The sequence below is a fragment of the Rhinoraja longicauda genome, chromosome 7 (assembly GCF_053455715.1).
Source record: "Rhinoraja longicauda isolate Sanriku21f chromosome 7, sRhiLon1.1, whole genome shotgun sequence".
Taxonomy (NCBI): domain Eukaryota; kingdom Metazoa; phylum Chordata; class Chondrichthyes; order Rajiformes; family Arhynchobatidae; genus Rhinoraja; species Rhinoraja longicauda.
Window position 1 is genome coordinate 2,205,948 of NC_135959.1, and position 12,954 is coordinate 2,218,901.

The window sequence follows — 12,954 nt, forward strand, 5'->3', positions numbered from 1 at the left end:
TGTGCGTTTTCACACTTCTGTACCACTTGCCCTGATGGGAGAGGGGTGAGACTGGTCCTTGATTATGCTGCTGGCCTTGCCGAGGCAGCATGAAGAACAAATAGAGTCAATGGAAGGGAGGTAGACACTAAAAGCTGGAGTAACTCAGTGGGCCAGATAGCATCTCTGGATAAAAGGAATAGGTGAATTTCGGGTCGAGATCCTTCTTCAGACTGGTTGGTTTGTGTGATGGTCTGGGCTGCGTCCACAATTCACTGCAATTTCTTGCGGTCTTGGATGGAGCTGTTCCCAAACCAAGCTGTGATTCGTGCCAGCGGCTTTCAATCAGAAGTGATCTCCTCCCTTCGTGGGTGAGGCTGATGAGGAGGGATGTCACTAAAAAGAACCATATTTAGGTTTATTATTGTCATGTGTACTGAGGTACAGTAAAAAGCTTTGTGTTGTATTTTGCATCCTCTGGTTCTCGCTTTTCAAAAAAAAACGTTTTCACCCAGAGAGTTGTGAATCTGGAATTCTCTGCCACAGAAGGCAGTGGAGGCCAATTCACTGGATGGATTTAAAAGAGAGTTAGATAGAGCTCTAGGGGCTAGCAGAATCAAGGGATATGGGGAGAAGGCAGGCACGGGTTACTGATTGTGGATGATCAGCCGTGATCACAATGAATGGCGGTGCTGGCTCGAAGGGCCAAATGGCCTCCTCCTGCACTTATTTTCTATGTTTCCCCTGCTCTGGGCAAAAGGCTCCATGCATTTACCCAATCTATTCTTCTCATTGTGGAAACAGGCCCTTCGGCCCAACTTGCCCACACCGGCCAACATGCCCCAATCTACACTAGTCCCACCTGCCCGCGTTTGGTCTTAATCCCTCTAAACCATGTACCATGTATCCATGTACCTGTCTAAATGACGTTTAAACATTGCGATAGGCACCTGCAATGGTATCTTCATCATGTAGCTCTGACGCTATGTTCATAAGTTGTAGGAACAGAATGAGGCCATTCGGCACATCTAGTCTACTCCACCATTCAATCATGGCTGATCTATCTTTCCATCTTAACCCCATTCTCCTGCCTTCTCCCCATAACCCCTGACACCTGTACCAACCCAGAGCCTATCAATCTCCGCCTTAAAAATACCCAATAACGGTCTCCACAGCCTTCTGTGGCAATGAATTCCACAGATTCACCACCCTCTGACTAAAGAAATTTCTACTCAACTTCCTAAAAGAATGTCCTTTAATTCTGAGTCTATGGCTTCTGTTCTTAGCCTCTCCACTGTATTCTACGACTGAAGACACAGAGTGCTGGAGTAACTCAGCGGGTCAGGCAGCATCTGTGGAGAACATGGATAGGTGACGTTTCATAGAGTGCTGGAGTAACTCAGCGGGTCAGGCAGCATCTCTGGAGAACATGGATAGGTGACGTTTCACAGAGTGCTGGAGTAACTCAGCGGGTCAGGCAGCATCTCCGGAGAACATGGATAGGTGACGTTTCACAGAGTGCTGGAGTAACTCAGTGGGTCAACAAGGGTGAATTTTCGGGTTGGGACCTTTCTTCACACTTAAGTCTTCGTGTTCTCCAGAGATGCTGCCTGACCCGCTGAGTCCACTCCGCCATTCAACCATGGCTGATCTCTGCCTCCTAAACCCATTTTCCTGCCTTCTCCCCATGGCCCTTGACACCGATTCTAATCAAGAATTTGTCTAAAAAGAGCTCCCTTTAATTCTGAGGCTGTGCCCTCTGGTCCTAGACTCTCCCACTAGTGGAAACATCCTCTCCACATCCACTCTATCCAGGCTGCTCACTGTTCTGTAAGTTTCAATGAGGTCTCCCCTCATCCTTCTAAACTCCAGTGAGTGCAGGCCCAGTACCGACAAACACTCGTCATATGCTAACCCACTCATTCCTGGGATCATTATTGTAAACCTCCTCGTGTCCCTCTCCAGAGCCAGCACGTCCTTCCTCAGATACCGGGCCCAGATTTGCCACAGTCCTCAATACGATACGATAGAACTTTATTTATCCCAGGAGGGAAATTAATCTGCCAAGTCATAAAAAACACAAAATACATGAAACATGAAATTAAAGTGAAGAGTGGAAAGGCTTGGGGGATGTGCAAAGATTGAGGAGAGGGGGAGGGGAGGGGGAGGTGAGGGGAGTCAGTCTCAGTCTACCCCACGACAGAAGAGGGAGGAGTTGCACAGTTTGATAGCCACAGGGAAGAAGGATCTCCTGTGTCGTTCTGTGCTGCATCTCGGTGGGACCAGTCTGTTGCTGAAGGTGCTCCTCAGTTTGACCAGTGTGTCACAGAGGGAGGGGGTGAGCTGTATTGTCCAGGATGCTCCACAGTTTGACCAGTGTGTCACAGAGGGAGGGGGTGAGCTGTATTGTCCAGGATGCTCCTCAGTTTGACCAGTGTGTCACAGAGGGAGGGGGTGAGCTGTATTGTCCAGGATGCTCTGCAGTTTGAGGAGCATCTTCCCCTCCAAATGCAGCCTGACCAGCACCTTATACACCGACCCACTAAAACATTATGACCCGATGAGCCAAAACATTCTGACCACCTGCCTAATATGCTGTTGGTCCTCCGTGTGCAGCCCCATACGCAGCAGGGCGCGATGCACTGTGTATTGTGACACATTGTGGAGTCATTTAAGTTCCTTGGAACCATCATCTCCAGGGACCTTAAACGGGGGGCCACCGTCGACTCCACAGTCAAAAAGGCCCAACAGAGGATGTACTTCCTGCGGCAGCTGAGGAAACACAATCTGCCACAGGCAATGATGGTCCAATTCTATACTGCTATCATAGAGTCTGTCCTCACCTTCTCCATCATGGTCTGGTTTGGCTCAGCCACCAAGCACGACATCCGGAGGCTGCAACGGATCGTTCGCACAGCTGAGAAGGTTGTTGGCTGCAACCTTCCCCCCATTGACGAACTGTACACTGCAAGGGCCAGGAAGCGAGCAGGCAAGATCATCTCTGACCCCTCTCACCCTGGCCACAAACTCTTCGAAGCACTTCCCTCTGGAAGGCGACTCCGGACTGTCAAAGCAGCCACAGCCGGACATAAACACAGCTTCTTTCCACGAGTGACAGTTCTACTCAAAGTCTGTGGTCTCTTTTTCGCTCTGGTTTATTTTCACCCACATGTTTAGACCGTAATGTTGTATCCTTATTGTTTTGATGTGGTTATGCTTTATTCTTAATTGTTAACTGTATGTTTGTGTTGTCATTTGTGAGCGGAGCACCAAGGCACATTCCTTGTATCTGCACATACTTGGCCAACAAACTTATTCATTCATTCATTCATTCCTCCCGCGACCACCATTAACATTTTCTGTGACTTGTGCCACAGTCGACCTTCTGTCGGTTCGGACCAGACGGGGTAGCCTTCGTTGCCCTCGCGCATCGATGAGCCTTGGGCGCCCAACACCCTGTCTGTCGCCGGTTTGTGGTTTGTCCCTCCTCGGACCACTGTCGGTCGGTACTCACCACTGCTGACCGGGAGCACCCCACAAGCCTTGCCGTTTCACAGATGCTCTGACCCAGTCGTCTGGCCATAACAATTTGGCCCTTGTCAAAGTCGCTCAGGTCTTTACTCCTGCCCATTTCTCCTGCATCCAACACATCAACTTCAAGAACTGACTGTTCACTTGCTGCCTAATATATCCCACCCCTTGACAGGTGCCATTGTAACGAGATAACCAACGTTATTCACTTTGCCTGTCAGCGGTCATAATGTTTTGGCTGATCGCTGTAGACGTCTCAGCGTTACATCACCTGTCGAGGGCAGCCAGCTGAGCAAGGGGGTGGGGAGAGGGTGGAATCACTGATCCCAAACACAAACACAGTCCCTGCCGTCCCCCCGGCCTGAGTCTGGATCCTGTGGTCGGTCACCCAGAACGGTGGGTCAAGGTGGGACTGAGTGACACGGCCATCTGGCAGCGAGCTGACTGACGAAGGAAGGAAGGAAGCACACGTGTATTAGTTTTAGTTTAAGACAGACACAGAGTGCTGGAGTAAATAGACAATAGGTGCAGGAGGAGGCCATTCGGCCCTTCGAGCCAGCACCACCATTCAATGTGATCATGGCTGATCATTCTCAATCAGTACCCCGTTCCTGCCTTCTCCCCATACCCCCTGACTCCGCTATCATTAAGAGCTCTATCTAGCTCTCTCTTGAATGCATTCAGAGAATTGGCCTCCACTGCCTTTTGAGGCAGAGAATTCCACAGATTCACAACTCTCTGACTGAAAAGGTTTTTCCTCATCTCAGTTCTAAATGGCCTACCCCTTATTCTTAAACTGTGGCCCCTGGTTCTGGACTCCCCCAACATTGGGAACATGTTTCCTGCCTCTGACGTGTCCAATCCCTTAATAATCTTATACGTTTCGATAAGATCCCCTCTCATCCTTCTAAATTCCAGTGTATACAAGCCTAGTCGCTCCAGTCTTTCAACATATGACAGTCCCGCCATTCCGGGAATTAACCTAGTAAACCTACGCTGCACGCCCTCAATAGCAAAATCAGTGGGACAGGCAGCATCTCTGGAGAGAAGGAATAGGAGACGAGTTGAAGAAGGGTCTTGACCAGAAACGTTACCCATTCCTCCCCTCCTGCTGAGTTACTCCAGCATTTTGTGCCTACCTTCGATTTAAATCAGCATCTGCAGTTCTTTCCTACACATTGGTTTTAGTTTAGTTTAGAGATGCAGCGCAGAAACAGGCCCTTCAGCCCACACAGTCAATGCCGACCAGTGATCCCCACACAGTCAGTGCCGACTAGTGATCCCCACACAGTCAGTGCCGACCAGTGATCCCCACACAGTCAGTGCCGACCAGTGATCCCCACACAGTCAGTGCCGATCAGTGATCCCCACACAGTCAGTGCCACCCAGTGATCCCCACACAGTCAGTGCCGACCAGTGATCCCCACACAGTCAGTGCTGACCAGTGATCCCCACACAGTCAGTGCCGCCCAGTGATCCCCACACAGTGGCACTATCCTACACACGCTAGGGACAATTTTTACATTTACCGAGCCAATTAACCTACAAACCTGCACGTCTTTGGAGCGTGGGAGGAAACCGAAGGTCTCGGAGAAAACCCATGCAGGTCACGGGGAGAACGTGCAAACTCCGTACAGACAGCACCCGAAGTCAAGCTCTGGTGCAGTAAGGCGGTAGCTCTACCGCTACGCCACCGTGCCGCCCAATTACTTTAGTTTTATTTATTGTCATATGTACCGAGGTACAGTAAAAAGCCTTTTGCATGCTATCCATTCAGCAGGAAGACTAGACACGATTACAATCAAACCATCCGCTGTGTGCAGATACAGGATAAAGGGAATAGATCAGATAGTGCATGATAAAGTCCAGTGGGAAGATACTGTCCCTGAATCTGGAGGTGTGCGTTTTCACACTTCTGTACCTCTTGCCCTGATGGGAGAGGGGAGAAGAGGGAGTGGCCGGGGTGAGACTGGTCCGTGATGATGCTGCTGGCCTTGCCGAGGCTGCGTGAGGTGTAGATGGAGTCAGTGGAAGGGAGGTTGGTTTGTGTGATGGTCTGGGCTGTGTCCACAACTCTGCGGTTTCTCGCGGGTCTTGGATGGAGCCGTTCCCAGACCGTACAGACACGCACATCTTTGGAATGTGGGATGATACCAGAACACCCGGAGGAAACCCACGCATTCACGCTGAGAACGTGCAAACTCCGTACGGACAGCACCCGTAGTCAGGATCGAACCTGAGTCCCTAGCGCTGTGAGGCAGCAATCCAATCTCTGCCCCACTGTGGCCATCCCACTGTACAGGATCAAGTTCCTTTAAGGTTCTGGACACCCCATCTAATGGCATGTTGGCCTTCATAACTAGAGGATTTGAGTATAGGAGTAAAGAGGTCCTTCTGCAGTTGTACAGGGCCCTAGTGAGACCGCACCTGGAGGTTCACCAGGTTAATCCCCAGGATGGCGGGATTGTCATAGGAGGAAAGATTGGAAAGACTGTATACACTGGAATTTAGAAGGATGAGAGGGGATCTTATCGAAACGTATAAGATTATTAAGGGGTTGGACACGTTAGAGGCAGGAAACATGTTCCCAATATTGGGGGAGTCCAGAACCAGGGGCCACAGTCCAAGAATAAAGGGGAGGCCATTTAAAACTGAAGTGAGAAGAATATTTTTCACCCAGAGAGTTGTGAATTTGTGGAATTCTCTGCCACAGAAGGCAGTGGAGGCCAATTCACTGGATGAATTTAAAAGAGAGCTAGATAGAGCTCTTGGAGCTAGTGGAATCAAGGGATATGGGGAGAAGGCAGGCACGGGTTACTGATTGTGGATGATCAGCCATGATCACAATGAATGGCGGTGCTGGCTCAAAGGGCCAAATGGCCTCCTCCTGCACCTATTTTCTATGTTTCTATCTTAGGAAACGCTTCTTCACCTTGCTTCACTGCATACACCTTGATCACAGAGCCAGTTAATTCACAGGATCTGTGCAAGCAGACTTTACAATTAACCCTCCAGTTGTCGGTGTCATTCTAGTCCAGCCATGCGGTGTACAAGCGTGTGTTACATTAGAACGTGCCAGATGGGGTGGAGATGGGTGTAAATCAGTTCAGGTATCTTTGAGTGAAGTAGGTGACTACATTTAACGGTATCACTTAACACATCTGCAGATGGAACCCATCTGTCCCTGACTAAATAGAGACGTGTTCCCACACCCTGGGTTATTCCCCCTCCCCGCTCCCGTCCGGCAGAAGGTGCAGAAGCTTGAAAGCGAGCACTACCACACTCCATCACAGGAGACATCTATTATAAACCCGCAGGCATCAGTCTGAAGAAGGGTCTCGACCCGAAACGTCACCCATTCCTTCTCTCCAGACATGCTGCCTGTCCCACTGAGTTACTCCAGCATTTTGTGTCTGTCTTCTATGATAAACCCATTGAATCCCACAGCTATCTAGACTACACAGGCGGTCACGGTGGCAAAGCCTGTAGAGTTGCCGCCTTACAGCAAATGCAGCGCCGGAGACCCGGGTTCAATCCTGACTACGGGCGCTGTCTGTACGGAGTTTGTACGTTCTCCCTGTGACCTGCGTGGGTTTTCTCCGAGATCTTCGGTTTCCTCCCACACTCCCTGTGACCTGCTTCAAAGACGAGCAGGTTTGTAGGTTAATTGGCTTGGTAAATGTAAAAAATTGTCCCTGGTGTGTGTAGGATGGTGTTAGTGTGCGGGGATCGCTGGTCGGCGCGGACCCGGTGGGCCGAAAGGGCCTGTTTCTGTGCTGTATCCTTAAAACTAAATACACTTTTTCCCCACTTCATTCAAAGATCCCTGAACTGAATTACACCCATCTCCAGCATTTTGGATCTATCCACCAAACTCAGGGACAGCTTCTCCCCCTCTGTAATCAGGATGAATTCTGAACGGCCCTTCCATCAGCTAGGGCACTGTCCGATTCACCTCTACCCCACTGCGGACATTGGACTTTGTCTGTGGAACTGGTGCGCTACAATGCTGAGAACTATATTCTGCAGATAGACACAATAGACAATAGGTGCAGGAGGAGGCCATTCGGCCCTTCGAGCCTGTACGCACCGCCATTCAATGTGATCATGGCTGATCATTCTTAATCAGTACCCCGTTCCTGCCTTCTCCCCATACCCCCTGACTCCGCTATCCTTAAGAGCTCTATCTAGCTCTCTCTTGAATGCATTCAGAGAATTGGCCTCCACTGCCTTCTGAGGCAGAGAATTCCACAGATTCACAACTCTCTGACTGAAAAAGTTTTTCCTCATCTCAGTTCTAAACGGCCTACCCCTTATTCTTAAACTGTGGCCGCTGGTTCTGGACTCCCCCAACATTGGGAACATGTTTCCTGCCTCTAACGTGTCCAACCCCTTAATAATCTTATACATTTCGATAAAATCCCCCCTCATCCTTCTAAATTCCATTGTATACAAGCCTAGTCGCTCCAGTCTTTCAACATATGACATTCCCGCCATTCCGGGAATTAACCTAGTAAACCTACGCTGCACGCCCTCAAAAAGCTGGAGTAACTCAGCGGGACAGGCAGCATCTCTGGCGAGAACGAAGAGTGACATTTCGGGTCGAGACCCTCCTTCAGACCCTTATTCTGCACTCTGTATCTTCCCCTTGGCTCTACCTATTGACTTGATTGTATTGATGTATAGTATTATCTGATCTGTTTGGAAAGCAAAACAAGGCTTTTTATTGTACCTCGGTAAACGTGACAATGATAAACCTGAATGTAACACCTAGAACAAGGAGGAACCACCGGGACTATGATGACGATATACCGATCAGCCAAAACATTATGACCACTGACAGGCGAAGTCAATAACATTGATTATCTTGTTCCAATGGCACCTGTCAAGGGGTGGGATATATTAGGCAGCAAGTGAACAGTCAGTTCTTGAAGTTGACGTGTTGGATGCAGGAAAAATGGGCAGGAGTAAAGACCTGAGCGACTTTGACAACGGCAAAATTGTTATGGTCAGACGACTGGGTCAGAGCATCTGTGAAACGGCAAGGCTTGTGGGGTGCTCCCGGCCAGCAGTGGTGAGTACCGACCGACAGTGGTCCGAGGAGGGACAAACCACAAACCGGCGACCAAGGCTCATCGATGCGCGAGGACAACGAAGGCTATCCCGTCTGGTCCGAACCGACAGAAGGTCGACTGTGGCACAAGTCACAGAAAACGTTAATGGTGGTGACGGGAGGAATGTGTCACAATACACAGTGCATCGCACCCTGCTGCGTATGGGGCTGCACACGGAGGACCAACAGCATATTAGGCAGGTGGGCATAATGTTTTGGCTCATCTGGTGATCATGTATGTGGGGACTATGATGAATACTTGTGTAACTTTGTTTCGCCGCCAATACCTGTGTAATTTGTGCATTGAGTTTTGCTGTATCTAGGTACAAGCCATGATAAAGTATCATTGAATGGGAGGTTGTTGGTGTGGGTTCGATCCTGTGTTTGGAGATACAGCACGGAAACAGGCCCTTCAGCCGACCGAGTCCATTCTGCCCATCGATTACCCGTTCACACTAATTCCATGTTATCCCACTTTCTCATCCACTCCCTCCACTCTAGGGAAAGTTTACAGAGGGCCAATTAGCCGGCAAACCCGCACGTCTTTGGGATGTGGGAAACCGGAACACAGTGGCACAGCGGTAGAGTTGCTGCCTCACAGCGCCAGAGGCCCGGGTTCCATCCTGGCCGCGGGCCCTGTCTGTATGGAGTTTGTACGTTCTCCCCGTGACCAGCGTGGGTTTTCTCCGGGTGCTCCGGTTTCCCCCCACACTCCGAAGGCGTACAGATTTGCAGGTTAATTGGCTTGGGTAAATAAATTGTAAATTGTTCCTGGTGTGTGGGACAGTGCTGGTGTACGGGGCGATCGCAGGCCGGCGCGGACCTAGTGGCCCAGAGGACCTGTTTCCACACTGTGCCAATAAAGTCTAAAAGTCTAAATCCTCACTCAGAGATTAAAGCGTGAGCATTCAAGCCAATACTGCAGAACTGTGAAAGGTATCTTTTAGATGAGGAACTGAGATCACTTGGGCAAAATGATCCTGCACGAAACAGGCCCTTCCACACCAACCCTTGATCACCTGTTCACACTAGTTCCATGTTATCCCACTTTCTAACCCACTCCCTACACACTACGGACAGTCTACAGAGGGATAATTAACCTACATTCATGCACGTCTTTGGGATGTGGGAGGAAACCGGAGCACCCGGAGTGAACCCACAAAGTTCACTCCGTAGTGAGATGCTGGTTTACAGATGCTGGTTTAAATCGAAGGAAGGCACAAAATGCTGGAGTAACTCAGCGGGTCAGGCAGCATCTGTGGAGAGAAGGAATGGGTGACGCTTCGGGGCAAGACCCTTCTTCAGACTCAGTCTGAAGGGTCTCGACCCAAAGTGTCACTCATTCCCTCTCTCCAGAGATGCTGCCTGACCCGCTGAGTTACTCCAGCACTCTGTGAAACATCACCTATCCATGTTCTCCACAGATGCTGCCTGACCTGCTGAGTTACTCCAGCACTCTGTGAAACGTCACCTATCCATGTTCTCCACAGATGCTGCCTGACCTGCTGAGTTACTCCAGCACTCTGTGAAACGTCACCTATCCATGTTCTCCACAGATGCCGCCTGACCCGCTGAGTTACTCCAGCACTCTGTGCCTACCAGTCGCGGGGAGAACGTGCAAACTCCACGCACACACGGTCAGCACCCGGGGGGTCAGGATCGAGCCCGGAACCCATGCTATGAGGCAGCGGCTCTACCTGTAGTGCGGCCTGTAATCTAGTCGCACACAGTTGCTGCACTGACCCAGTTGTGTTGCCTTTCCTGCAGGTTGCTATCGAAGGGGGTTCCCGTCTCACAGAGGCACAAGCTGGGCTGGACGCCACTGATGGTCGCAGCCATGAACAACAACCACAGGTAGGTGCAGTCTCTGCCGACCACAGGCTCGTAAATGATAGCAGCACAATTAGGCCACTCGGCCCATCAAGTCTACTCCACCATTCAATCATGGCTGATCTATCTCTCCCTCCTAACCCCATTCTCCTGCCTTCTCCCCATCACCCCTGTCACCCGCATTGATCAACTGCAACATGACATCCCAACTTCTATCCTCAATACTCTGACTGGTGAAGGCCAACGTGGCAAAGGCCTTTATCTCCACCCTATCTACCTGCGACTCCACCTTCGAGGAACCATGCACCAGCACCCGTAGTTGGGATGGAACTCTACTGCCGCGCCACCGTGTCGCCCACGGGTTACTCCAGCACTCTGTGTTCTGGGCTCCTGCGTGGATGAGGCAGCTTTTGAAAGATGTCTATTGACGAGGGAGGATGGCTGAGCGGGTCTGGGCAGTGGTATTTGAGCTGTGTGCTCTTCACACGCTAATGCATGCATGGTCGGTCGGGGGGAAGGTTTGCCTTCTCTCAGTGCGTCGGCTTCTGAATGAGACGGGCGGAGGGGCGCCCTGCCCTGCCTGGACATGCGGGCCAAACTGTTTCTACTTTGAAATCCAATTTCAGTCCGTGAGCCCCTGAGCAAATTTGCTTTGGAGCCTGGCTGACCCTGGAGAAAGGATGGTTTATCCGCCCCGCCTGCAGTCCATCAGCACAAGGCTTTAATGTCGCAAAACAAGACTGGCGGCAGACCGGGACACAAAGGAGGCAGGATCCACGTTCCCAAGCACTGTGTGTGTGTGTGTGTGTGTGTGTGTGTCGGGGTGTGTGTGAGTGAGTGTGTGTGTGTGAGTGTGTGTTTAGTTTAAAGTCAGGTGTACCGAGGTACAGTGAGAAGCTTTCGTAGCGTGCTATCCAGCCAGCGGAAAGACAATACATGATTACAATCGATCCATTTACAGTGCACAGATACATGATAAGGAATAACTTTCAGTGCAACATAAAGCCAGCAAAATCTGATCAAGGATAGTCCAAGAAAATAACTGCAGATGCTGGTACAAATCGAAGGTATTTATTCACAAAATGCTGGAGTAACTCAGCAGGTCAGGCAGCATCTCAGGAGAGAAGGAATGGGTGACGTTTCGGGACCCGAAACGGGTGTGTGCGTGTGTGTGTGTGTGTCGGGGTGGGTGTGTGTGTGTGTCGGGGTGGGTGTGTGTGTGTGTCGGGGTGGGTGTGTGTATGTGTCGGGGTGGGTGTGTGTGTGTGTCGGGGTGGGTGTGTGTGTGTATGTGTCGGGGTGTGTGTGTGTTTAGTTTATTGTCAGGTGTACCGAGATACAGTGAAAAGTTATTGTTGCATGCTATCCGGTCAGCAGACTATACATGATTACAATCGAGCCATTTACAGTGCACAGATACGTGCATGATAAGGAATAATGTTTAGTGCAAGATAAAGCCAGCAAAGTCTAATCAAGGATAGTCTAAGGGTCATCTATGAGGTAGCTGATAGTAGTTCAGCACTGCTCTCTGGTTGTGTGTGTGTGTGTGTGTGTGTGTGAGTGTGTGAGCGTGAGTGTGTGTGTCAGGGTGTGTGTGTGTCGGTATATGTGTTTGTGTGTCGGGGAGTGTGTGTGTGTGTGTGTGTGTGTCGGGGTGTGTGTATGTTTAGTTTATTGTCAGGTGTACCGAGGTACAGTGAAAAGTTATTGTTGCATGCTATCCGGTCAGCAGACTATACTTGATTACAATCGAGCCATTTACAGTGCACAGATACGTCCATGATAAGGAATAATGTTTAATGCAAGATAAAGCCAGCAAAGTCTAATCAAGGATAGTCCAAGGGTCACCTATGAGGTAGATGATAGTAGTTCAGCACTGCTCTCTGGTTGTGTGTGTGAGCGTGAGTGTGTGTGTCAGGGTGTGTGCGTGTGTATGTGTGTCGGTGTATGTGTGTGTGTGTGTCGGGGTGTGTGAGTGAGTGAGTGTGTTGGGGTGTGTATGGGCGTGCGTGTGTGTCGGTGTGTGTGTGTATCAGGGTGTGTGTGAGTGTGTCGGGGTGTGTGTGAGTGTGTCAGAGTGTGGGTGTGTTTGTGTGTTGGTGTGTGGGGGTGTGTGTGAGTGTGTGTGTGTCGGGGTGTGTGGGGGTGTGTGTGAGTGTCGGGGTGTGTGAGTGTGTCGGGGTGGGTGTGCGTGTGTCAGGGTGTGTGTGTGTCGGGGTGTGTGAGTGTCGGGGTGTGAGTGTGTCGGGGTGTGGGGGTGTGTGTGTCGGAGTGTGTGTGTGTCGGGGTGTGTGTGTGTCGGGGTGTGTGTGTGTGGGGGTGTGTGAGTGTGTCGGGTGTGTATGGGCGTGTGTGTGTGTGTGTATCAGGGTGTGTGTGAGTGTCGGGGTGTGTGTGTCGGGGTGCGTGTGTGTGTGTGTCGGGGTGTGTGTCGGTGTGTGTCGGGGTGGGGGTGTGTGGATGTGCGTGTGTGTGTGTCGGTGTGTGTGTGTGTCGGGGTG

At 50.6% G+C, this 12,954-nt stretch overlaps 2 protein-coding genes across 2 annotated transcripts in view; one reads left to right on the forward strand and one right to left on the reverse strand.

Annotated features, from left to right (window-relative positions):
- LOC144595034 (uncharacterized) overlaps positions 1 to 12,954 on the reverse strand; it is a 311,478-nt gene that overhangs the window by 89,149 nt on the left and 209,375 nt on the right. The gene's annotated exons all lie outside the window — the stretch shown is intronic.
- The window catches only part of clpb (ClpB family mitochondrial disaggregase), a 114,459-nt gene that overhangs the window by 10,061 nt on the left and 91,444 nt on the right, over positions 1 to 12,954 (forward strand). The window contains exon 3 of the mRNA XM_078401972.1: positions 10,391 to 10,477. Coding sequence (XP_078258098.1) covers positions 10,391 to 10,477 — 87 coding nt within the window. The remainder of the gene's footprint in view (positions 1 to 10,390; positions 10,478 to 12,954) is intronic.